This window comes from Rhinopithecus roxellana, chromosome 19 (assembly GCF_007565055.1).
Source record: "Rhinopithecus roxellana isolate Shanxi Qingling chromosome 19, ASM756505v1, whole genome shotgun sequence".
Taxonomy (NCBI): Eukaryota; Metazoa; Chordata; class Mammalia; order Primates; family Cercopithecidae; genus Rhinopithecus; species Rhinopithecus roxellana.
Genome location: NC_044567.1, coordinates 42,916,986 through 42,943,312, shown reverse-complemented (window position 1 = coordinate 42,943,312; position 26,327 = coordinate 42,916,986). Strand labels below are relative to the sequence as shown.

The 26,327-nt window shown below is 44.5% G+C and overlaps 1 protein-coding gene across 11 annotated transcripts in view; it reads left to right on the top strand.

Moving 5' to 3' along the window:
• The window catches only part of BRCA1 (BRCA1 DNA repair associated), a 107,673-nt gene that overhangs the window by 71,085 nt on the left and 10,261 nt on the right, over nt 1–26,327 (top strand). For all 11 annotated transcript variants that reach the window (XM_030923113.1, XM_030923115.1, XM_030923111.1 and 8 more), the window contains 6 exons: nt 1,842–2,032; nt 5,621–5,931; nt 9,213–9,300; nt 13,168–13,245; nt 13,747–13,787; nt 20,467–20,550. In XM_030923113.1, the coding sequence (XP_030778973.1) occupies nt 1,842–2,032; nt 5,621–5,931; nt 9,213–9,300; nt 13,168–13,245; nt 13,747–13,787; nt 20,467–20,550 (793 nt within the window). The remainder of the gene's footprint in view (nt 1–1,841; nt 2,033–5,620; nt 5,932–9,212; nt 9,301–13,167; nt 13,246–13,746; nt 13,788–20,466; nt 20,551–26,327) is intronic.

The following is a 26,327-nucleotide window of genomic DNA, read 5'->3' as shown; positions in this document are numbered from 1 at the left end:
TCATGGCTCACTGCATCCTCTGTTTTTCAGGCTCACGCAATCCTCCCACCTTAGCCTCCTAAGTAGCTGGGTCCACAAGCATGCACCACCATGCCCATTAAGTTTTTGTATTTTTGGTAGAGATGGAGTTTTACCTTGTTGCCCAGGCTGGTCTCAAATTCCTGGACTCAAGTGGTCCACCCACCTTGCCCTCCCAAAGCCAGAAAACATTTGGAATATCTTTCAGAGATGTGTATTTACACCACTATTAATACAGGACTATATAGCAGTCCAGTACTGGACTATGTAGTCCAGTACCATTCTTTTCCTTACTGGAGGGCCAGGCATGGTGGTAGGTGCCTATAATCCCAGCTATACAGGAGGCTGAGGCAGGAGAATCGCTTGAACCTGGGAGGCAGAGGTTGCAGTGAGCCGAGACCGTGCCATTGCACTCCAGCCTGGGTGACAGAACAAGACTCCGTCTCCAAAAAAAAAAAAAAAAAGAGCAGTAATTCAGTTCTCACTCATCTTCAGTCCAGGGGGCCTAACCTTAGTATTTGACCCATAATAAGCACCCAATAATTTTTTAAATTAATTAACCTCTGAGGCCCTTTAAATCTATTGATAAGTATCTTATTTTGCAAAGTCCTAAGCACTTGGAAGACTAGAGGAACTATTTACTGGGTGTATATGCTTTTCTAACAATATTTTATAGCTGGCTTTTGTTTTTAGAATGAATTTGGACATTGAAAAGGCAGGCAATAGTGGCTGGGCACAGTGGCTCAAGCCTGTAATCCCAGCACTTTGGGAGGCCAAGTCTGGTGAATCACAAGGTCAGGAGATGGAGACCATCCCAATCAACATGGTGAAACCCCACCTCTACTAAAAATACAAAAATTAGGTGGGCGTGGTGGCATGCGCCTGTAGTCCCAGCTACTTGGGAGGCTGAGGCAGGATAATCACTTGAACCGGAGAGGCGAGAGGCAAGGTTGCAGTGAGCCGAGATTGAGCCACTGCACTCCAGCCTGGGTGACAGAGCTCGAGACTCCATCTCAAAAAAAAAAAAAAAGTAAAAGAAAAGGCAGGCAATAGGTATGATTCTGTAATTCTGCTAAAACTGAGTAGAAATAATGATTGTAGAGATGTCGACATTGATCAATGTTCTATCTTCATAAGACATCTGATTCTAACATATCCATTTAGACTCAAGTAGAATATTGTGTATAGAGTGAGTGGCAGTGAGTAATTTGGTAAAAATTTGCTGACCTACTTGCTTGCCTTTTTCTTTTTTCTTTTTTCTTTTCTTTTCTTTCTTTCTCTTTTCCTTCCTTCCTTCCTTCCTTTCTTTTTCTTTCTTTCTCTCTCTTCCTTTCTTTCTTTCTCTTCCTTTCTTTCTTTCTCTTCCTTTCTTTCTTTCTCTTTCTTTCTTCCTTTCTTCCTTTCTTTCTTGACAGAGTCTTGCTCTGTTACCCAGGCTGGAGTGCAGTAGCGTGATCTTGGGATCTCAGCTCACTGCAACCTCTGCCTCCCGGGTTCAAGCAATTTTCCTGCCTCAGTCTCCCGAGTAGCTGAGAATACAGGCGACAGCCACCACACCCAGCTACTGACCTGCTTTTAACAGCTAGGAGATATAATGCCTCAGACCAACCCAACCCCTCGGGGGAGATGTTATATGTCAACGCTGACATATTGGCAGGCAACATGAATCCAGACTTCTAGGCTGTCACGTGAGCTCTTTTTTGCCAGTCATTTCTGATCTCTCTGACATGAGCTGTTTCATTTAGGCTTTGACTGCCCAGGAAGTATGATTTTTCCTTTCACAATTGGTGGCGATGGTTTTCTCCTTCCATTTATCTTTCTAGGTCATCGCCTTCTAAATGCCAGTCATTAGAGGATAGGTGGTATGTGCACAGTAGCTCTGGGAGTCTTCAGAATGGAAACTACCCATCCCAAGAGGAGCTCATTAAGGTTGTTGATATGGAGGAGCAACAACTGGAAAAGTCTGGGCCACACAATTTGATGGAACCATCTTACTTGCCAAGGCAAGATCTAGGTAATATTTCATCTGCTCTAATGGAACAAACACTTCGATTTTACTCTGAATCCTTTATAAAGATATTCTGGTTAACCAACTTTTAGATGTACTAGTCTATCATGGACACTTTTGTTATACTTAAGCCCATTTTAGAAAAATAGCTCAAGTGTCAATCAAGGTTTACTTGAAAATTGTTGAAACTGTTAATCCATCTATATTTTAATTAATGGTTTAACTAATGATTTTGAGGATATGGGAATCTTGGTGTACTCTAAATATATTATTTCAGGCCAGGCATCGTGGCTTATGCCTGTAATCCCAGTATTCCAGGAGGCCGAGACAGGTGGATCAACTGAGGTCAGTTAGAGACCAGCCTGGCCAACATGGTGAAACTCTGTCTCTACTAAAAATACAAAAAAATTAACTGGGTTTGCTAGTGCATGCCTGTAATCCTAGCTACTCTAGAGGCCGAGGCAGCAGAATCGCTTGAACCCGGGAGGCGGAGTTTGCAGTGAGCCAAGATCACGCCACTGCACTCTAGTCTGGTTGATAGAGCAAGATTCCATCTCAAAAATATATATATATTTTTTATTTCAACTGTTAGACAAGGGTCCTAAGGCCAAAGAATAAAGTTTTAGGCCAGTACTTTATTAGAAAATGAGTCAAATCCCAAAGCAAGCTCTTCTTTTATGAGTTAATTAATATAAATAATTGTATATTTTATGCCTTAAAAATCACTTTTAATGAATGGTGTTTTATGGCTTGTAAATCAGAGTTTTAATCAGTAAAGAAAGTTTTTAATTAATCCTCAAAAACACATTATCATAAAAGACACTGGCATCAAATGTGGTATTTGGCCATGTTCATTAGGGTCATTTTAGGAATCTCATATATTCCACTTAGCTATGCTTAATTCCTGATAGCATGGCATTTTCTGAAATGTTTCAAGGATGACATCTCTGCTGTTTTTAATTTGGTAATGATATCTGCTGATTTATTAAGTGAGAAAAGTAATGGTGTCATTACCTTGGATGAAGAAACAAAAATAAAGCATTTGCCACATTTGTCAACTTTTTTTTCCTTTCTTACCAAATTACTATATGCTTATTGCTCCCAAATTGGACAATATAGGGAATAAAGAAGATAATTTGGGGTGGGGTTGGAGACGGCATCTTGCTATGTTGCCTAGGCTGGTCTCTAACCTCTGGCCTCATGCAATCTTCCTGACTTGGCCTCCCGAAGTGCTGGGGTTACAGGCGTGAGCCACTTCACCAAGCTGAGATGCCACCTCGTAAAAGATAAAATAAGGACAGGTGCAGTGGTTCATGCCTGTAATCTCAGTACTTTGGGAGGCCAAGGTGGGAGGATTGTTCAAGGCCAAGAGTTCAAGACCATCCTGGGCAGTGTAGCAAGACGTGATTTCTACAAAGTTAAAAAAAAAAAAAAAAAAAAAACTAGCTCGGGCCAGGCATGGTGGCTCATGCCTGTAATCCCAGCACTTTGGGAGGCCAAGGCAGGCAGATGGCCTGAGGTCAGGAGTTTGAGACCAGTCTGACCAGCATGATGAAACCCCGTCTCTACTAAAAATACAAAAATGAGCCAGGTGTGGTGGCGCACACCTGTAATCCCAGCACTTTGGGAGGCCAAGACAGGCAGATCACCTGAGGGCAGGGGTTCGAGACCAGCCTGACCAACATGGAGAAACCCCGTCTCTACTAAAAGTACAAAATTAGCCAGGCTTGGTGGCGCATGCCTGTAGTCCCAGCTACTCGGGAGGCTGAGGCAGGAGAATTACTTGAACCCCGGAGGCGGAGGTTGCAGTGAGCCAAGGTCACACCATTGCACTCTAGCCTGGGCAACAAGAGCGAAACTCCATCTCAAAAAAAAAAAAAATTAGCTGGAAGGTGGCAAACACCTGTGGTCCCAGCTACTCAGGAGGCTGAGGCAGGAAGATCACTTGAGTCCAGGAGGTCAAGGCTGCAGGTGAGCCATGTTTGTGCCACTGCACTGCAGCCTGGGTGACAGACCGAGACCCTTCTCAAAAAAATAAAATTACCTGTACTCTTTTTTTTTTGAGACGGAGTTTCACTCTTGTTGCCCAGGCTGGAATGCAATGGTATGATCTCGGCTCAGCGCAACCTCTGCCTCCTGGGTTCAAACAATTCTCCTGCTTCAACCTCCTGAGTAGCTGGGATTACAGGCATGCACCACGAAGCCCAGCTAGTTTTTTGTATTTTTAGTAAAGATGGGGTTTCTCCATGTTCATTAGACTGGTCTCGAACTCCTGACCTCAGGTGATCCACCCACCTCGGCCTCCCAAAGTGCTGAGATTACAGGCCTAAGCCACCGCACCAGGCCTGTACTCTTATTCTTTAATAATAAAATATTTCTGTGTTTCTTTAGTCATTTTACATAAACTTTTATTTTTAAAATAATGTCATGATAAATAATATTGCTTAGGTATCTTCTTTAGTATATTAGTAACATTTCTGTTTTATTGTACATCAACATTTATATTCAAACTAATGGGTGAAGAGTATTCCATTGGACTAGGTATATCATAATTTAATCTATTATTGGACTTCTAGATTGCTTCTAAAATTACACTATTATAAGCAGTGTTACAGTGAACATTCCTATGACTAAACCTTTGCATACATCTTTTATCTGCCTAGGAGATATATATATATAGATATATATAGATACAGATATAGATATAGATGTTTTTTTTTTTGAGACAGAGTCTCGCTCTGTTGCCCAGGCTGGAGTGCAGTGGCCTGATCTCAGCTCACTGCAAGCTCCGCCTCCTGGGTTCACGCCATTCTCCTGCCTCAGCCTCCTGAGTAGCTGGGACTACAGGCTCCTGCCACCTCGCCCGGCTAGTTTTTTGTATTTTTTTTTTCTAGTAGAGACGGGGTTTCACCGTATTAGCCAGGATGGTCTCGATCTCCTGACCTCGTGATCCGCCCGTCTCGGCCTCCCAAAGTGCTGGGATTACAGGCTTGAGCCACCGCGCCCGGCTGTGGATATATTTCTAAAACTAGCATTGTTGACTGAAAGTGTAAACACATGTTAAGGTGTTTGCTACCTAATGCCATATTTCCTTTTTAGGAAATTAGGCTACTTTGGATTTCCACTAACACTGTATTCATGTACCCATTTTTCTCTTAACCTAACTTCATTGGTCTTTTTAATTCTTTTTTTTTTTTTTTTTTTTTTTTTTTTTTTTTTTTTTTTTGAGACGGAGTCTCGCTCTGTCGCCCAGGCTGGAGTGCAGTGGCCGGATCTCAGCTCACTGCAAGCTCCGCCTCCCGGGTTTACGCCATTCTCCCGCCTCAGCCTCCCGAGTAGCTGGGACTACAGGCGCCCGCCACCTCGCCCTGCTAGTTTTTTGTATTTTTTAGTAGAGACGGGGTTTCACCATGTTAGCCAGGATGGTCTCGATCTCCTGACCTCGTGATCCGCCCGTCTCGGCCTCCCAAAGTGCTGGGATTACAGGCTTGAGCCACCGCGCCCGGCCTGGTCTTTTTAATTCTTAACGGAGACCAAAACTCTGTAATTCAACATTCATTGTTGTGTAAATTAAACTTCTCCCATTCCTTTCAGAGGGAACACCTTACCTGGAATCTGGAATCAGTCTCTTCTCTGATGACCCTGAATCTGATCCTTCTGAAGACAGAGCCCTAGAGTCAGCTCATGTTGGCAGCATACCATCTTCAACCTCTGCATTGAAAGTACCCCAGTGGCAAGTTGCAGAATCTGCCCAGAGTCCAGCTGCTGCTCATAATACTAATACTGCTGAGTATAATGCAATGGAAGAAAGTGTGAGCAGGGAGAAGCCAAAATTGACAGCTTCAACAGAAAGGGTCAACAAAAGAATGTCCTTGGTGGTGTCTGGCCTGACCCCAGAAGAATTTGTGAGTGTATCCATATGTATCTCCCTAATGACTAAGACTTAACAACATTCTGGAAACAGTTTTATGTAGGTACTGGCAATTGATAACCTAGAGGAAGATATCTAGGAAACAATCATAGTTCTGTGTAATTTAATTTCCATTACTAATTTCTGAAAATTTAGATCTAGATAAAGCTATAGTGTGGATTATTTTATATATATTTACTTGAGAAAATAATTATTAAATATTAGGAGAAAAGCTATACTTTGGGATGATATAGGACTTTTGAATTTGAATTTTCCTTTATATCTGTAAAAGCAAGTAGGTATAGCTTTATTCCCCAGAAGGCGTCTTTTTTCCCCCTTGGCTCACATGGGTGAATTTACCAGCATATTTAACTAAATTCAGACTGGTTCCAAACGTACTGCCAGACAGTAGCATTTCTCTACTGTTTGTTTTTATCCTGGCTTATAAGACAGTTACTCAATAGTCTGCCCTGCCACGTCTGCCCTGCAACATCCCTTGCTATTAGGATTTTGGCATCACCTTGGGTCCTTAATGCCAGGAATGGGAATTGCTTCACACTGTGGAAAAATACTCATTAAAATATTAAGACCAGTAAAACCTCGTTTCTTTTTGGGCTATTTGTGGATTTCAGACATCCTGAGAAGTTTACCACCCCTGTAATTAATTGTCATTGTCATCACTTCATAATAAAAATAATTTGTGGCCGGGCACGGTGGCTCAAGCCTGTAATCCAAGCACTTTGGGAGGCTGAGGCGGTCAGATCACCTGAGGTCGGGAGTTCAAGACCAGCCTGACCAACCTAGAGAAACCCCATCTTTACTAAAAGTACAAAATTAGCTGTGCGTGGTGGCCCATGCCTGTAATCCCAGCTACTCGGGAGGCTGAGGCAGGAGAATCGCTTGAACCCAGGAGGCAGAGGTTGCGTTGAGCCGAGATTGCGCCATTGCACTCCAGCCTGGGCAACAAGAGCGAAACTCTGTCTCAAAATAATAATAATAATAATAATAATAATAATAATTGCGTGAATATTTCTTTAAAACTATGATGAGATAACATACCAGATTATCAAATGGATTCAGTAGTGGGTGTGCCATTTATTGCACACTGAGAGATGACCAAATCATTCTGAAATATCTTTCTTAATATATCCTTGCTAGGATTTTTCATCCTAACTTCTCCATAGGTAGTGACTTAGCATAACATCTCTGGCCAGATGTATCCCACTACTGAAAGGGCAAAGTAAGCTGTGGCTGCCCTGGTAGATACACTGAGTAAGTGCACAGTGCTGGCTGTAAATGTTTTCATCTCATAATCCCATGCCCAGACCAGCAGTTTGCTCTGAAAGCTCTTACCTGTGTCTGTTTCAATGGCTCTTGATCATTTGCCTGCACATCCAGAATTCCTTACTTATTCATTGAAAATTAGCATTCTTTATCCCTTTGTTTTGCAAGTTCAGCTTTTTAAAGATGGCTAAAATGGTCTAATCTTTCTTGCCAAAGGCAATTCTGAGCTGCAGTTTAGACTACAACTGGCTTGGGTAGGTGTTGTCTTTAAATAAGCAAAGAGGAAAACTTTGAGCTCTATTCAGACTTGGTGAAGTGTGGTAAATTTATGATGAAAGCTACTGACTGTATTACACATGATTAATTCTGAAGCCCATATTAAGATGATCTTTTCATCAGTTCAGCATTGCTCTTCTAACAGAACAGTTTCAAGGCTGGGATTTCAGCAATTAATCAGTTCAGAATTGCTAATGATCCTGGCAGAGGGTGGTGGCAAAAGGGGGGAGGATGTCATTAGCTTCTCTAGCCTGCATTTTTTCAGCGCCCTGTGGCAGTGTGGAGTAAGGCAACATGAAAGAAAGATGGCCTGACCTTCATGGCAGTATTGTACAGCACATAAATACTGGTGTGGGTGGCTTTGGCTATGGCTAGTAAATGATGGCCCTTGGTAAACAAAGTTATTTATCAGACAATACCTACCAGCTAGGTCAACTGTGCCCATAATGGATCTGGTTAATTTCTTTTGCTGCCTATTGATTTTTATTTGGTTGATAGATAATAGCTAGAGGACTCTAAATTTCTTTGGGGAAGAATATGAACCCCTTCTAAGCCTTCTCCTTACGAGAGAATTGATCGTTTTTGCACTGACTTTTAGTAACATCTTGATTTCAGTGTTTTGTAACTATCAGAGGGTTGAGTCTTGGTTTTAAGCCATATATGTCTGTAGCATAACTTTCTGTGTAGGGTAGTTATCTCTCAGCTTATAAAGTGTAGGCTGATAAATTTATAGTACAGTAGAGTGTCACTATGCAAAGAAACTGTCTTAGGGAATCAAATGATATCGTCTATTAAAGCAAAATATATATTTTTTATTTTTACTTTTTTTTTTTTTTTTTAAAGACACGAGATCTCACAGTATTGCCCAGGCTGGTCTTGGTCTCAGACTCTTGGGTTCAAGAGTCCCACCTTAGCTTTGCAAAGTGCTGGGTTATAGGCATGAGCCACTGTGTCTGGCCCAATGTATATTTTTTTAAGTTTTAAGTTTGTGGTACATAGTAGGTGTATAATATTATTTTGAATCCTTAGTTGTAATTCTATGTCTGCTGATGTGTACATAATTTTTATTAAACTATTTGAGACTTCAAGTTTTTGTTTTTGTTTTTTTTGCGGGGGGGACAGAGTCTTGCACTCTTGCCCAGGCTGGAGTGCAGTGGCGCCTTCTCAGCTCACTGCAAGCTCCGCCTCCCAGGTTCACTCCATTCTCCTGCCTCAGCCTCCCAAGTAGCTGGGACTACCACGCCCGGCTAATTTTTGGGACTACCACGCCCGGCTAATTTTTTGTATTTTCAATAGAGAGGGGGTTTCACCGTGTTAGCCAGGATGATCTCCATCTCCTGACCTCATGATCTGCCCACCTCAGCCTCCCAAAGTGCTGGGATTACAGGCGTGAGCCACCGTGCCCGGCTGAGACTTCAGGTATCTTAGAATTTTTTTAAATGTACCCTTTCTGAGAAAAACAGAGACTTAAAGCTAGGATAACTGGTATTATTTGTTTTTTCTTTTTTTTTTTTTTTAATTTTACCTCCAGCCTGGGTAACAGAGCAAGACTCTGTTTCAAAAAAAAAAAAAATTCACCTTAAATAGTTCCAGGACACATGTGCAGAACGTGCAGGATTGTTACGTAGGTAAACGTATGCCATGGTGGGATAACTAGTATTCTGAGCTGTGTACTAGAGGTAACTCATGATAATGGAATATTTGATCTAATTTCAGATGCTCGTGTACAAGTTTGCCAGAAGATACCACATCGCTTTAACTAATCTAATTACTGAAGAGACTACTCATATTGTTATGAAAACAGGTATACCAAGAACCTTTACAGAATACTTTGCATTTGCTGCATAAAATCACATGAGGCCAGGCATGGTGGCTCACGCCTATAATCGCAACACTTTGGGAGGCCAAGGTGGGCAGATCACGAGGTCAGGAGATCGAGACCATCCTGGCCAGCATGGTGAAACAATGTCTCTACTAAAAAATAAGAAAATTAGCTGGGCATGGTGGCATGCACATGTAGTCCCAGCTACTCGTGAGGCTGAGTAACGCTTGAACCTGGGAGACGGAGGTTGCAGTGAGCCAAGATCATGCCACTGCGCTCCAGCCTGGCGACAGAGCAAGACTCCATCTCAAACAAAAAAAAAAAAACATGAAAAAGTAAGAATATTTGTTGAGCATAGCATGGATGATAGTCTTCTAATAGTCAATCAATTACTTTATGAAAGACAAATAATAGTTTTGCTGCTTCCTTACCCCCTTTTGTTTTGGCTTAAGGTTTGGAGTGTGGGCCGGCCGTGGTGGCTCACACCTGTAATCCCAGCACTTTGGGAGGCCAAGGCAGGTGGATCACCTGAGGTCAGGAGTTCGAGATCAGCCTGGCCAACATGGTGAAACCCTGTCTCTACTAAAAATACAAAAATTAGCCGGGCGTGGTGGTATGCACCTGTAATCCTAGCTACTTGGGAGGCTGACGCAGAAGAATTGCTTTAACCCTGGAGACTGAGGTTACAGTGAGCTGAGATCGTGCCATTGCCCTCCAGCCTGGTGACAGAGTGAGACTCCGTCTCAACAACAAAACCTGTAGCAAAACCTGGAGACCCCAGTTTCATGTAACACCTAGTTTGAGTATGTTGAGAGTTTTTCAGGAAAAAAGTCTGATAACAGCTCCGAGATAGTTTTAACATATGAAAAAGCAAAAAAGGAAGGGGAAAGATCATTTGTTCTATACCTTTCTCTTTTAAGGTTTTAATTATAACTTGTGTGATACAGGAGACCTCTGGGGGTTTTTAGTTGACTATAAACTAAATCTGAGTAAACATTTCAGGGCTGCTAAAAACGCTTATTTGAAACTGGGCCATATTAACACAAGCATAGGGTCTGGAGCAAGTGAAGTACAGATCCAGAGCCCCACCGTATTCTCCATTGGAGTGACTGCCTGAAAGCTGATGTCTGTTTTAAGCACCGTGCTTGGTTTTTAACATGATCACTGACAAACTCGGGAGTGTTTATTCAGAGTTAAATCGTAAAGATGCCGTAAAGTAACTTGAAATAATGTCTTTTGAAGAAGAAATGAGAAGATTTAAGGAAATAAGACACTGTCTTCAAGTATCTGAAGAACCGTTATCCGGAAGAGAACTGTTATCTGGAACAGGAGTAAGACTGACTCTTGGGGCTCCAGAAAGCAGACGAGTGCATGGAGGATGCAGAAGATGTAGACTGTGTGGCTCAAGTCTAAAATGTTTCTAACAAAATTGGTTCTCTGGATGTGTTCCAGTCCACTCGATGATGATTCTCTTTTTTTGAAGTGGAGTTTCACTCTTCTTTCCAAGTCTGCCAGAGTGCAATGGCACGTTCTTGGCTCGCTGCAACCTCCCCCTCCTAAGTTCAAGCGCATCTCCTGTCTCAGCCTCCTGAGTAGCTGGGATTACAGGCATGTACCACCACACCTAATTTTGTATTTTTAGTAGAGACAGGGTTTTTCCATGTTGGTCAGGCTGGTCTTGAACTCCCAACCTCAGGTGATCCACTTGCCTCGACCTCCCAAAGTGCTGGAGTTACAGGTGTGAGCCATCGTGCCCAGCCCATGATGATTCTTTTCACAGAGATACAGGCACTTGAGGAGATGATGTAAACCCCTTGGATACATTACCATAGAACTTCTATGATCTTAGGTTTCTACTTACTCATGAAAATTATACCACAGGGTCAGAGGATAGTGCTCATTGGAGCCAGGTGCCAGAACAAGTTATTACAAACTACTATTTTAGAGAAAAATGTCATTAAAGTTTAATATACCTTAAGCTATAGGTTTGCATCAAAGCTAATGAAAGGTAAAAAGAAAATTTGACAATGCAAATTAAGGCCAGGCACAGTGGCTCACGCCTGTAATCCCAGAACTTTGGGAGGCCGAAGCCGGCAGATCACGAGGTCAGGAGATTGAGACCATCCTGGCTAACACAGTGAAACCCCATCTCTAGTAAAAATACAAAAAATTAGCCAGGCGTGGTGGCAGGTGCCTGTAGTCCCAGCTACTTGGGAGGTTGAGGCAGGAGAATGCCGTGAACCTGGGAGGTGTAGCTTGCAGTAAGGCGAGATGACACCACTGTACTCCAGCCTGGGCAACAGAGCAAGACTCTGTCTCAAAAAAAAAAAGTGCAAATCAAATCTAAAGTAGTTCAGTCTTTAAACTCAAACCTAATACATTTGCTACTTTTGAACTAAAACTGAACTAAAATGTTTAAGTTTAATACATATTATTAAATCAGCTTTTGTAGCAGTTAAACAAAAAACTTCAAAAATTATAAGGAATTCTGTGAAGGAGCATGGCTGCTGCTACTGCTTGCAGATAGCCTGTTGTGTTTAGGATTTAGTTAAATACATTTCTCCTCTTTAAAACTAAATGATCTTTCTTTAGTTTGCTTAGTTCTTCAGAAGGGCCTTTAAAACACTGGGAAATAAACAAGTGATTCTTTAGCTACTGCTTTCTGAAATACTTTTTTTTTTTTTTTTTTTTTTTTTTTTAATTTATTTTTTTTGAGACAGAGTCTGGCTCTGTCGCCCAGGCTGGAGTGCGGTGGCTGGATCTCAGCTCACTGCAAGCTCCGCCTCCCGGGTTTACGCCATTCTCCTGCCTCAGCCTCCCAAGTAGCTGGGACTACAGGCGCCCGCCTCGTCGCCCGGCTAGTTTTTTGTATTCTTTAGTAGAGACGGGGTTTCACCGTATTAGCCAGGGTGGTCTCGATCTCCTGACCTTGTGATCCGCCCGTCTCGGCCTCCCAAAGTGCTGGGATTACAGGCTTGAGCCACCGCGCCCGGCCTGAAATACTTATATAGAAGCTCTGCACTGTATTCTCCTATCCCTCTCAGGGGAATATTAGAGGGTTAGAACTCCCCAGGTAGACATTCCTTTTTTTTTTTTTTTTTTTTGAGACTGAGTCTCTCTCTGTCGCCCAGGCTGGAGTGCAGTGGCACGATCTCCACTCACTGCAAGCTCCGCCTCCCGGGTTCACGCCATTCTCCTGCCTCAGCCTCCCATGTAGCTGGGACTACAGGCGCCCGCCACCTCGCCCGACTAGTTTTTTAGTAGAGACGGAGTTTCACCATGTTAGCCAGGATGGTCTCGATCTCCTGACCTCGTGATCCGCCCGTCTCAGCCTCCCAAAGTGCTGGGATTACAGGCGTGAGCCACCGCGCCCGGCCCCCAGGCAGACATTCTAGGGGTGAAAATTTGTCATTACATTGACATTTCAGATTTAGGTTTTCAACAATACTGTTTTCTTATCCTTTCACATATTGCCATCTAGTAATATAGATGTTCTCCATCCACATTAATTAAAACTATTGACATGGATAATTCCTAATTCCTTGAACACTATAATGGAGATCTATAGCTAGCCTTGGCATCTAGAAGATGGGTGTTGGGGAGAGGGAGTGGAGAGACATTCCTCTGGTCTTAACTTTATATCAGCCTCCCCTAGACTTCCAAAGATCCACACCTGCTGGTTATAATTAATGGTGTTTTCAGCCTCTGATTCTGTCACCAGGGGTTTTGGAATCATAAATCTAGATTGATCTTGGGAGTGTAAGAAACTGAGGCTCTTTAGCTTCTTAAGACAGCAATTCCTGATTTAGTTTTAAACTTCTAATCTTTTGAATGTTTTTCATTCTGCAGATGCTGAGTTTGTGTGTGAACGGACGCTGAAATATTTTCTGGGAATTGCGGGAGGAAAATGGGTAGTTAGCTATTTCTGTAAGTATAATATGATTTCTCCCCTCCTCCCTTTAACACCTCAGAATTGCGTTTTTACACCTAACATTTAACACCTAAGGTTTTTGCCGGTGCTCAGTCTGAGTTATCGAAAGGTCTTTAATTGTAACACTAAACTACCTTTATCTTTAATGCATATCACTTTGTTCAGATAAACTGGTGATGCTGGGAAAATGGGTCTCTTTTATAACTAATAGGACCTAATCTGCTCCTAGCAATGTTAGCATATGAACTAGGGATTTATTTAATAGTTGGCAGGAATCCATGTGCATCAGGCAAACTTAAAGTTTAAATTAAACATCAACTGTGTCTCCAGAAAGAAACTGCTGCAACAAGCCTTATTAAAGGGCTGTGGCTTTAGAGGGAAGGGACCTCTCCTCTGTCATTCTTCCTGGGCTCTTTGGTGAATCGCTGACCTCTCCATCTCCATGAAAATAGCACGTTCTTCTGCTGTGTGTAACCTGTCTTTTCTGATCTCCTTAGGGGTGACCCAGTCTATTAAAGAAAGAAAAATGCTGAATGAGGTAAGTACTTGATGTTACAAACTAATCAGAGACATGGTGTCATTCAGTCATATAGTTAAAAATGTGTTTGCTTCCTTCCATCAATGCACCACTTTCCTTAACAATGCACAAATTTTCCATGATAATGGGGATAATCAAGAGTTATGCAGGCCAGGCACGATGACTCACACCTATAATCCCAGCACTTTGGGAGACTGAGGTGTTCGGATCACCTGAGGTCGGGAGTTCAAGACCAGCCTGACCAACATGGAGAAACCCCGTTTCTACTAAAAATACAAAATTAGCCGGGCATGGTGGCACATGCCTGTAATCCCAGCTACTCAGGAGGCTGAGGCAGGAGAATCACTTGAACCGGGGAGGTGGGGGTTGCAGTGAGCTGAGATAGCGCCATTGCACTCCAACCCAGGCAACAAGAGCAAAACTCCATCAAAAAAAAAAAAAAAAAAGCCAAGTGTGGTGGCTCATGCCTGTAATCCTAACACTTTGGGAGGCCAAGGCAGGTAGATTGCCTGAGCTCAGGAGTTCAAGATCAGCCTGGGCAACATGGTGAAACCCTGTCTCTACTAAAATACAAAAAATTACCTGGGCATGGTAGCACGTGCCTGTAGTCCCAGCTACTCAGGAGGCTGAGGCAGGAGAATCGCTTGAACCCAGGAGGCGGAGGTTGCAATAAGCCAAAATCATGCCACTGCACTCCAGCCTGGAGACAGAGCAAGACTCCATCTTAAAAAAAAAATTTGCAGGCCGGGCGCGGTGGCTCAAGCCTGTAATCCCAGCACTTTGGGAGGCCGAGACGGGCGGATCACGAGGTCAGGAGATCGAGACCATCCTGGCTAACACTGTGAAACCCCGTCTCTACTAAAAAATACAAAAAACTAGCCGGGCGAGGTGGCGGGCGCCTGTAGTCCCAGCTACTCGGGAGGCTGAGGCAGGAGAATGGCGGGAACCCGGGAGGCGGAGCTTGCAGTGAGCTGAGATCCAGCCACTGCACTCCAGCTCCGGCGACAGAGTGAGACTCCGTCTCAAAAAAAAAAAAAAATTTGCAGAGCAAACCAGGATATCCTCTGTTCTCATTTGTTCTAGATTTCAAAAGAAAGTCCTTTCTTTGGGGAAAAGAGAAAGGAAAAGGAGTTTATAAAGGGAAAGAAAACATTCATAAGACAAGAAGTGTGCCCACTTGCATATACCGTTGTAGAAAACCGTTCAGTGTTGTTGAAGAAAAGCTCTTCATATTAATATGCAGTCCAGGTGCAGTGGCTCACACTTACAATCTCAGCACTTTGGGAGGCTGAGATAGGAAGATTACTTGAGGCCAGGAGTTTCAAACCAGCCTGGGGAACATAGTGAGACTCTGTCTCCACAAAATTTCTTTTTTAATTAGCCAGGCATGGTGATGTGCACCTGTAGTCTTAGCTACTGAAGAAGCTAAGCCAGAAGAATCACTTGAGCCCAGGAGTTCAAGGCTGCAGTGAGCTATGATCATACCACTGCACTCTTAACACTTGCACAGAGCAAGACCCTATCTCTTAAAAAAAAGTGTGTGTGTATATGCATATATACATATATATACATGCAAATGTATCTTTATAATTCAAATTGCTTCAAAAAGATGTTGCACTTTATGATACTGAGAACAGTGAGAAGTAAATAAAATAGAGTGTAGGAGGAGGAATAATTTTAAAGCAGCCATCTGAGAACTTATGTGACAACAGATCAGGCAAAATAAAATGTGAAAGTAATTTTATAGGCCGGGCGCGGTGGCTCATGCCTGTAATCCCAGCAGTTTGGGTAGCTGAGGTGGTTGGATCACTTGAGGTCAGGAGTTTGAGACCAGCCTGGTCAACATGGTAAAACCTTGTCTCTACTGAAAATACAAAAAATTACGCCAGGCGCGGTGGCTCAAGCCTGTAATCCCAGCACTTTAGGAGGCCGAGACGGGCGGATCACAAGGTCAGGAGATCGAGACTATCCTGGCTAACACTGTGAAACCCCGTCTCTACTAAAAAAAATACAAAAAACTAGCCGGGCGAGGTGGCGGGCGCCTGTAGTCCCAGCTACTTGGGAGGCTGAGGCAGGAGAATGGCGTAAACCTGGGAGGCGGAGCTTGCAGTGAGCCGAGATCTGGCCACAGCACTCCAGCCCGGGCGACAGAGCAAGACTCCGTCTCAAAAAAAAAAAAAAAATTAACCAAGCACAGTGGCATGTGCCTGTAATCCTAGCTGCTGGGGAGGCTGAGGCAGGAGAATCACTTGAACCCGGGAGGCGGAGGTTGCAATGAGCCGAGATCTCGCCACTGCACTCCAGCCTGTGTGACAGAATGAGACCCTGTCTTTAAAAAAAAAAAAAAAAAAAGTAATTTTATGAACTATTGTGCACAATTCAATATATTCATAATTAATTAAATGATATTTGTGTTGGTTTTAACTTTTATTCAGTGGCTATTTATTGGGAGCCTACTGTGTGCTGGGCACTAGAAATACAGCAGTAAACAAGACTAACCAAGTCCCTGGTAGGATTCAGGTTCTGTTGAGGGGAGATACACAATAAAAATGAATTTAAGATAACAATAAATACTATGGAGAAATATACAGAACAGTGGAATAGTATTAGCTGGCAATAAAGGTTGTTGATTACTTTCGTTTAAAGAGGCCAGGGAAAGCCTTTCTGAAAAAATTGAGCTGAGACCTAAATAACAAGAAAGAATTGTCCTTCAAAAATGGAGGGAATGCATCTTATAGGCAGAGGAATAGCAAACATAAAGGTCTTGAGGTAATAATGAGCGTGGTTTTTTGATTTCTGTATTTTGGTTTTTCTTTGAGATGGTGTCTTGCTCTGTCCCCCAGGCTGCAGTGCAGTGGCATATTCTTGGCTCACTGCAAACTCTGCCTCCTAGGTTCAAGCGATTCTCTTGCCTTGGCCTCCCAAGTAGCTGGGATTACAGGTGCACATGCTACCACACCTGACTAGTTTTTATTTTTAGTACAGATGGGGTTTTACCATGTTGACCAGGCTGGTCTCAAACTCCTGAACTTAAGTGATCCACCCACCTCAGCCTCCCAAAGTGCTGGGATTACAGGTGTGAACCACCATGCTCAGCCAGAGCTTGGTTTATTTTTTTTAAAATAGGCCAATGTTGGCTGTGTGTGGTGGCTCACGCCTGTAATCCTGGCACTTTGGGAGGCCAAGACAGGCAAATCACTTGAGGTCAGGAGTTCAAGACCAGCCTGGCCAACATGGTGAAACCCCATCTCTACTAAAAATAAGAAAAACTAGCCCAGCGTGGTGGCATGTGCCTGTAATCCCAGCACCTGTAAGCCCAGCTACTCCAGAGGCTGAGGCAGGAGAATCACTTGAACCGAAAGGTGGGGGTTACAGTGAGCCGAGATCACACCACTGCACTCCAGCCTGAACGACAGCGAGACTCCCATCTCAGGAAATAATAATAAAAAGGGTCGGACGCAGTAGCTCACACCTGTAATCCCAGCACTCTGGGAGGCTAAGGCAGGCGGATCGCCTGAGGTCAGGAGTTCGAGACCAGCCTGGCCAACATGGCAAAACCCTATCTCTACTAAAAAATGCAAAAATTAGCTGGGCATGGCTGGGTGCGGTGGCTCATGCCTATAATCCCAGCACTTTGGGAGGCCAAGGTGGACAGATCACCTGAGGTCGGGAGTTCAAGACCACCCTGACCAATATGGAGAAACCCTGTCTCTACTAAAAATACAAAAATTAGACTGGCATTGTGGCGCATGCCTTTAAACCCAGCGCAGGAGGCTGAGACAAGAGAATCATATGAACCTGGGAGGTGGAAGTTGTGGTGAGCTGAGATCGCACCATTGCACTCCAGCCTGGGCAACAAGAGTGAAACTCTGTCTCAAAAAAAGAAAAAAATTAGCTGGGCATGGTGGCATGTGCCTGTAATCCCACCTACTTGGGAGGCTGGAGCAGGAGAATCGCTTGAACCCAGGAGGTGGAGATTACAGTGAGCCAAGATTGCGCCACTGCACTCCAGCCTGGGCCACAGAGCAAGTCTCCATCTCAAAAAAAATAAATAATAATAATAATAAAAGATAGGCCAGTGTAGCTGGAGTAATTGGCAAATTATGTGGAGGCAGAGATTAGACAAAGAATGGGAGAAGGTCATAGATAAGGGCCAGATCACATAGTATTTGGTGGTAAGGAATTCAGATTTTATCCTTGTGGTAATTGGTGGTGTGGAGATGGTTAAAACCAAGGTTGGTTTGGGATGTGTTTGAAGAGAGGACTTGCTAATGGATTAAAATTGGAGGATAAGGTAAAGAGAAATTGAAGGAGTGACACTTGGGTTTTGGCTTGAACAATAGATCTTGTTAGTAATATTAAATTAGATAAAGAAGGCATGGTAGGAAATATGGGGGAGTGGGAAGAGCAGGAAGCAGGAGTGGAATCAGGAACTCTGTTTTAGATGCGAAAATTTGTTGTTGTTGTTGTTGTTGTTGTTGTTGTTGTTGTTGTTGTTTTTGAGACAGAGTCTCGTTCTGTTGCCCAGGCTAGAGTACATGGAGTGCAGTGGCACGATCTCAGCTCACTGCAGCCTCCACCTCCCAGTTCAAGTGATTTTCCTTCCTCAGCCTCCCGAGTAGTTGGGATTACAGGCACCTGCCACAACGCCTGGCTAATATTTGTATTTTTAGTAGAGATGGGGTTTCACCATGTTGGCCAGGCTGAGGCTGGTCTTGAACTCCTGACCTCAGGTGATCCACCCACCTCGGCCTCCCAAAGTGCTGGGATTACAGGTATGAGCCGCTGTGCCTGGCCAGATGCCTGAATTTTGAGATGTGTACTAGACATCTGGATAGAGAAGTTAAGTAGGCAGTTGGACACATGGTATGAAGCTCAGGAGTACAAGGAGGACTATAAACATGGGAGTCTTCTAACAAATTTATCACTAGACTCCTCATTCAAGTAACTAGGAAATGTCAGATATTCTTCCCCTAGTAATAGCCGGTGGTTATACTCTTGCCTTTATTTTTCTTCACAATACTCTTGGCAACACATAAGGCCTTCCCTACAATGTGAGTTTCAGTCAGACTTGTTTCTGAGCATTCTTCCTCAAATTTCTCCCCAGTCTCATTATTCTTTATTCTCATGTCCATGACTAGTCATAATAGTGATTATGAAAAACCTCTAACTTTCTTTAGTGTATTGAATGTATATTTTATCATTTTGGTTGTGTTAACTGTGTAAATCAGTGGAAATCTGAAAAGCCTTTATTTCCTTAGATGATATTATGCAATTGATTTAGGAGATAGGGAATTTTTCATTTACCTTTATAACAGCACAATATTAGCAGTTTAATCTAAATGCTAAGTGAATGTTTTGGGAGGAGATAGATGTTGAAAATCAAAATACATTAAGTCCCAAGTGAGGTGAAAAGCTGACTGTTAATTTCTGCACACAAAGATTTGCTTCAGTGAATTGATTTCAACAGCTGAGATACTGATCATTTCACCTGGTCTACCAAAAAGAATGATTTTACTTTCTTTTTTGTCAAATCTCTACCCAGCAATTCTTTTTCTTTCTTTTGTTTGTTTGTTTTTAGCCAGGTCTCACTTTGTCACCCAGGTGGGAGTGTCGTGGTATGATCATAGTTCACTGCAGCCTCCAACTCCCGGGCTCAGGTGACCCTCCAGCTTCAGCTTTTCAAGAAATTGGGACTACAGGCACATGTAACTATGCCTGACTGAAATTCTGTATATCTTTTTTGTAGAGAAGGGATCTCACTGTGTTGCCCAGGTGGGTCTCAAGCTCCTGGTCTCAAGCCGTCCTCTTGCCTCAGCCTCCCAAAGTGCTAGCGTTATAGGTGTGAGCCATTGGTGCCCAGCTACTGCCTGCCTGGCAATTCTGAATGCCTTAATTTTTTTTGTTTCTTTGTTTTTTTTGTTTCTTTGTTTTTTTTGAGACAGAGTTTCACTCTGTCGCCCCAGCTGGAGTGCAGTGGCATGATCTTGGCTCACTGCAACCTCCGCCTCAGGCTTGAAACCTCCGGTTTCAAGCAATTCTCACACCTCAGCCTCCCAAGTAGCTAGGAAGTAACTGGGACTACAGGCGCACACCACCACGCCCAGCTAATTTTTGTATTTTTTTAACTTTATTTTTAATTTTTTGAGATGGAGTCTTGCTCTGTCACCCAGGCTGGAGTGCAGTGGCACCATCTCAACTCACTGCAACCTCCATCTCCTGGGTTCAAAAGATTCTCCTGCCTCAGCCTCCCAAGTAGCTGGGATTACAGGCGCCTGCCACCACACCCAACTACTTTTTTGTATTTTTAGTAGATATGCGGTTTCACCATGTTGGTCAGACTGGTTTCGAACTCCTGACCTCAAGTAATCCACCCACCTCAGCCTCCCAAAGTGCTAGGATTACAGGCGTGAGCTGCTGCGCCCAACCTTGTGGTTTTTTTGTTTTTTTTTTTGTTTTTTGTTTTTTAGTAAAGCGGGGTTTCACCATGTTGGCTAGGCTGCTCTCAAATACCTGACCTCAAATGATCCAACCACCTCGGCCTCCCAAAGTGCTGGTATTACAGACGTGAGCCACTGTGCCCGGCCTGAATGCCTTAAACATGACGTGTCTGCTCCACTTCTATTGAAGGAAGCTTCTCTTTCTCTGGTCCTGATGGTTTGTGTTTGGTTTCCTTCAGCATGATTTTGAAGTCAGAGGAGATGTGGTCAATGGAAGAAACCACCAAGGTCCAAAGCGAGCAAGAGAATCCCCGGACAGAAAGGTAAAGCTCCCTCCCTCAAGTTGACAAAAATCTCACCACACCACTCTGTATTCCAGTCCCCTTTACAGAGATGGGCCACTTCATCTTGTAAGACTTACTACATACATACACACTGCTAGATACTTTCACACAGTTTCTTTTTTCACTCTTCCATTCCAACCACATAAATAAGTATTGTCTCTACTTTATGAATGATAGAACTAAGATATTTAGAGAGGTTGTGTAATTTGGATTCCCGTCTGGGGTTCAGATCTCAGCTGATAAGTGGAAGAGCTGAGATTTTAAGCAGATGGGAATCTAAAGCCTTTGCTCTTTTCACTTCACTGGGGCATCTTTCTCTCTCTCTCTCCTTTTTTTTTTTTTTTTTTCCGAGACGGAGTCTCACTCTGTCACCCACGCTGGAGTGTAGTGGTGCGATCTCAGCTCACTGAAAACTCCGCTTCCCAGATTCAAGCGATTGTTCTGCCTCAGCCTCTCAAGTAGCTGGGATTATAGGCATCGCCACCACACTGGGCTCATTTTTTGTACTGTTACTAGAGACAGGGTTTCACTGTGTTGGCCAGGCTGGTCTCGAACTCCAGATCTCAGGTGATCCCCCCAACTCAGCCTCCCAAAGTGCTAGGATTATAGGCGTGAGCCATCACGCCCAGCCTAGAGTGTCTTTCTCTAAAGCAGTGTGGTAAATGCTGTGAGCAGGCCATACACAGTGCTGTCTGTGGAAACATAGAAGAGGAAGTGATTAATAACAGCTATTTTTTTTTTTCAGACGAAATCTCATTCTGTTGCCCAGGCTTGAGTGCAGCGGCACAATCTCAGCTCACTGCAACCTCTGCCGCCTAGGTTCAACCAATTCTCCTGCCTCAGCCTCCCAAGTAGACAGGTGCCTGTCTCTGCACCCAGCTAATTTTTATAGTTTTTAGTAGAGACAGGGTTTAACTATCTTGCCCAGGCTGGTCTTGAACCCCTGACCTTGTGATCCACCTGCCTTGGCCTCCCCAAGTGCTGGGATTACAGGCATGAGCCACCGTGCCTGGCTAATAACAACTAAAATTTATACACTGTTCACTAGGCCAGGCACAGTGGCTCATTCGTGTTAGTTATCCCAGCACTTTGGGAGACTGAGGCAGGCAGATCGCTTGAGCCAAGGAGTTCGATACTAGCCTGGGCAACATGGCAAAACCCCATCTCTACCAAAAAAAAATATACAAAAATTAGCCAGACGTGGTGGCATATACCTGTAGTTCCAGCTACTTAGAAGGGTGAGTTGAGAGTATCTCTTGAGCCCAAGAGGTGGGGGTTGCAGTAAACTGAGATTGCGCCACTACACTCCAGCCTGGACGACAGAGAGAAGGTCTCAAAAAAAAAAGATCACTTTTTTTTTTTTTTCTTTTTTTTTGAGACGGAGTCTCACTCTGTCACCCAGGCTGGAGTGTAGTGGCTGGATCCTGGCTCACTGCAAGCTCCGTCTCCCGGGTTCACGCCATTCTCCTGCCTCAGCCTCCCGAGTAGCTGGGACTACAGGCGCCCGCCACCTCGCCCGGCTAGTTTTTTGTATTTTTTAGTAGAGACGGGGTTTCACCATGTTAGTCAGGATGGGTCTCGATCTCCTGACCTTGTGATCCGCCCGTCTCGGCCTCCCAAAGTGCTGGGATTACAGGCTTGAGCCACCGCGCCCGGCCCAAAAAGATCACTTTATGCCAGGGGCTGCTGTAAAGGCCCAACCATGTTTTAAGTAATTAACAATTTTATGACAACTCTATGAGCTATGTACTGTAATTATGCCTATATTACAGATGTGAAAATTGAGGTTCAGAGAGGTTGAATAAGTTGCACAAAGTCACACAGCTAGTAAGTGATGGAACTAGAAGTGGAACTCAGGAAGTCTAGCTCCAAGTTAAACTCTTTGTTAATTTATTTTTCGGGCCAGAGTCTTGCTCCGTCACCCAGGCTGGAGTGCAGTGCCGCTATCTCTGCTCACTGAACTTGGGAGGAACTTTTACTTCCCAAGTTCAAGCAATTCTTGTGCCTTGGTCTCCCAAGTAGCTAGGATTACAGGCATGTGCCACCACACCTAGCTAATTTTTTGTCTCATTCTGTTGGCCAGTCTGGAGTGCAGTGACACAATCTCAACTCACTGCAGCCTCCAGCTCGCAGGTTCAAATGATTCTTATGCCTTAGCCTCCCAAATAGCTGGGATGACAGGCACTTGCCACCACACCCAGATAATTTTTTGTATTTTTAGTAGAAACAGGGTTTCAACATGTTGGCCAGGCTGGTCTCAAATTCCTGACCTCAGATGATCTGCCCGCCTCAGACTCCCAAAGTGCTGGGATTACAGGGGTGAGCCACCATTCCCAGCCTTAATTTTTATTTTTTATTTTATTTTATTTTTTCTTTTTTTTTTTTTTTTTTTTTTTTTTTTTTTTTGAGACGGAGTCTCGCTCTGTCGCCCGGGCTGGAGTGCAGTGGCCGGATCTCAGCTCACTGCAAGCTCCGCCTCCCGGGTTTACGCCATTCTCCTGCCTCAGCCTCCCGAGTAGCTGGGACTACAGGCGCCCGCCACGTCGCCCGGCTAGTTTTTTGTATTTTTTTTTTAGTAGAGACGGGGTTTCACAGTGTTAGCCAGGATGGTCTCGATCTCCTGACCTTGTGATCCGCCCGTCTCGGCCTCCCAAAGTGCTGGGATTACAGGCTTGAGCCACCGCGCCCGGCCAATTTTTATATTTTTATTAGAGATGGAGTTTTGCCATGTTGGCTAGGCTGGCCTTCATCTCCTGGCCTCTAGTGATCCACCCACCTCGGCTTCCCAAAGTGCTGGGATTACAGGCATGAGCCACTGCACCTGGCCTCCAAGTCTAAACTCTTAATACCATAGTTTGTTGAAAAGTTATTGAAGGCTTCACAGAGGGAAAAAAAAATGGAGCATTCTAACAACTTTGCAGATGAGACCCAAGAAGACTCAATGACTTTCTCCAGATCATATTGTAGCAGATGACATAGTCAGAACTGTGACTTCCTCTCAGGGAGAACTCTGTGCAAGATTTCACACCTACCTGTCAGGCCTGAGCTGGCTGCTTTCTCAGCTCCCTAAGTGCTATGTTCCAGTTTGCTTTTCTTTCTTTTTCAAGTGTGCACTGCTAGCCATTTCAGAACATCCCAGGCCGGTCACAGTGGCTCATGCCTCTAATCCCAGCACTTTGGGAGCCCAAGGCGGGTGGATCACCTGAGGTCAGGAGTTCGAGACCAGCCTGGCCAACATTGTGAAACCCCATCTCTACTAAAAATACAAAAATCAGCTGGGTGTGGTGGCAGGCGCGTGTAATCCCAGCTCGGGATTACTTGGGAGGCTAAGGCTGGAGAATCGGTTGAACCTGGGAGGCAGAGGTTGCAGTGAGCCAAGATTGCGCCACTGTACTCTAGCCTGAGGACAAGAGGGAGACTTCATCTCAAAAAAAAAAAAAAAAAATCCCAGCTGGGTGCAGCGGCTCACGCCTGTAATCCCAGCACTTTAGGAGGCCAAGGCAGGAGGATCACTTGAGCCCGGGAGTTCAAGACTAGCCTGGGCAACATAGTAAGACTCTGTCTCTACAAAAAAATTTTAAAATTAATTGGGTGTTGTAGCGCACTCCTGTATTCCCGTTACTCAGGAGACTGAGGTGAGAAGAATGCTTAAGCCTGGGAGATCCAGGCTGCAGTGAGCCTTGATGGTGCTACTGCACTCCAGCCTAGCCAATATTGTGAGACCTTGTCTCAAAACAAAACAAAACATGGCCGGGCGCGGTGGCTCAAGCCTGTAATCCCAGCACTTTGGGAGGCCGAGACGGGTGGATCACAAGGTCAGGAGATCGAGAGCATCCTGGCTAATACGGTGAAACCCCGTCTCTACTAAAAAATACAAAAAACTAGCCGGGCGACGAGGCGGGCGCCTGTAGTCCCAGCTACATGGGAGGCGGAGGCAGGAGAATGGCGTAAACCCGGGAGGCGGAGCTTGCAGTGAGCTGAGATCCGGCCACCGCACTCCAGCCTGGGCGACAGAGCCAGACTCCGTCTCAAAAAAAAAAAAAAAAAAAAAAAAATCCTTCTACTGAGCGCTTTCTGTTCTTTTATAGAAACTTAAGGCCGGGCGCGGTGGCTCAAGCCTGTAATCCCAGCACTTTGGGACGCCGAGACGGGCGGATCACGAGGTCAGGAGATCGAGACCATCCTGGCTAATACGGTGAAACCCCGTCTCTACTAAAAAATACAAAAAACTAGCCGGGCGACGAGGCGGGCGCCTGTAGTCCCAGCTACTGGGGAGGCTGAGACAGGAGAATGGCGTGAACCCGGGAGGCGGAGCTTCCAGTGAGCTGAGAGCTGGCCACTGCACTCCAGCCTGGGCGGCAGAGCAAGACTCCGTCTCAAAAAAAATAAAAATAAAAATAAAAATAAAAATAAAAAAAAAAAAAAAAAAAGAAACTTAAGAGGGAACCAGTAGAGGTAATTTCCTAAGGAAAACTGCTTTGGGACATGATCACAAATCAAGCCTGGAGTTTTGAACTCTTGAGGTCAGCCTGTTTTTACCTTCTGAGCCTATCAAGTAATTGTTCCAGATGCCAAGAAAAGCTGCTGGCCTTATTTCTGCTTCTGCCTTTACCACAGGGGAGCACCATGTGAGCCAGTCCTCTGTTTTTCCTCCACTGTATGCTAGGCAGTATTAGCACAAGATTCTTCCTTTCTTTAAAAAGAAATTACTAGTGCTTTGGATTTTTTCCTCTGTGCAGAATAGCAATAATGGAAAGTATATGGTCAAAGTAATGACATTCTGAAGATACTAAATGTCACCATAGTATTTTTCTCTGGAAGAGAAATGTATGTGTAGAGGTGAAACTTCACATATCCTTTTTTTTTTTTTTCTTTTTTTTTTTTGTGGGGGAACGAAGTTTCACTCTTGTTGCCCAGGCTGGAGTACAATGGCACGATATCGGCTCACCGCAATCTCTGCCTCCCGGGTTCAAGTGATTCTCCTGCCTCAGCCTCCCAAGTAACTAGGATTACAGGCATGTGCCACCACATCCAGCTAATTTTGTATTTTTAGTAGAGATGGGGTTTCTCCATGTTGGTCAGGCTGGTCTTGAACTCCCGACCTCAGTTGATCCACCCACCTCGGCCTCCCAAAGTGCTGGGATTACAGGCCACTGCACCCGGCCTGAAATTTCAAATTTCTTTTTCTCTTTTTTTTTTTTTTTTTTTTTTTTTTTGAGGCGGAGTCTCGCTCTGTCGCCCGGACTGGAGTGCAGTGACCAGATCTCAGCTCACTGCAAGCTCCGCCTCCCGGGTTTACGCCATTCTCCTGCCTCAGCCTCCCGAGTAGCTGGGACTACAGGCGCCCGCCACCTCGCCCAGCTAGTTTTTGTATTTTTAGTAGAGACGGGGTTTCACCGTGTTAACCGTGTTAGCCAGGATGGTCTCGATCTCCTGACCTCGTGATCCGCCCGTCTCGGCCTCCCAAAGTGCTGGGATTACAGGCTTGAGCCATCGCGCCCGGCCTTTTCTTTTTTTTAATTTGAGACGGAGTCTCGCTCTGTCACCCAGGCTGGAGTGCAGTGGCGTGGTCTCGGCTCACTACCAGCTCCGCCTCCTGGGTTCACGCCATTCTGCCTCAGCCTCTTGAGTAGCTGGGACTACAGGCGCCCCCCCACCACGCCCGGCTAATTTTTTGTATTTTTAGTAGAGATGGGGTGTGATCTGCCTGCCTCGGCCTCGCAAAGTGCTGGGATTACAGGCATGAGCCACAACAC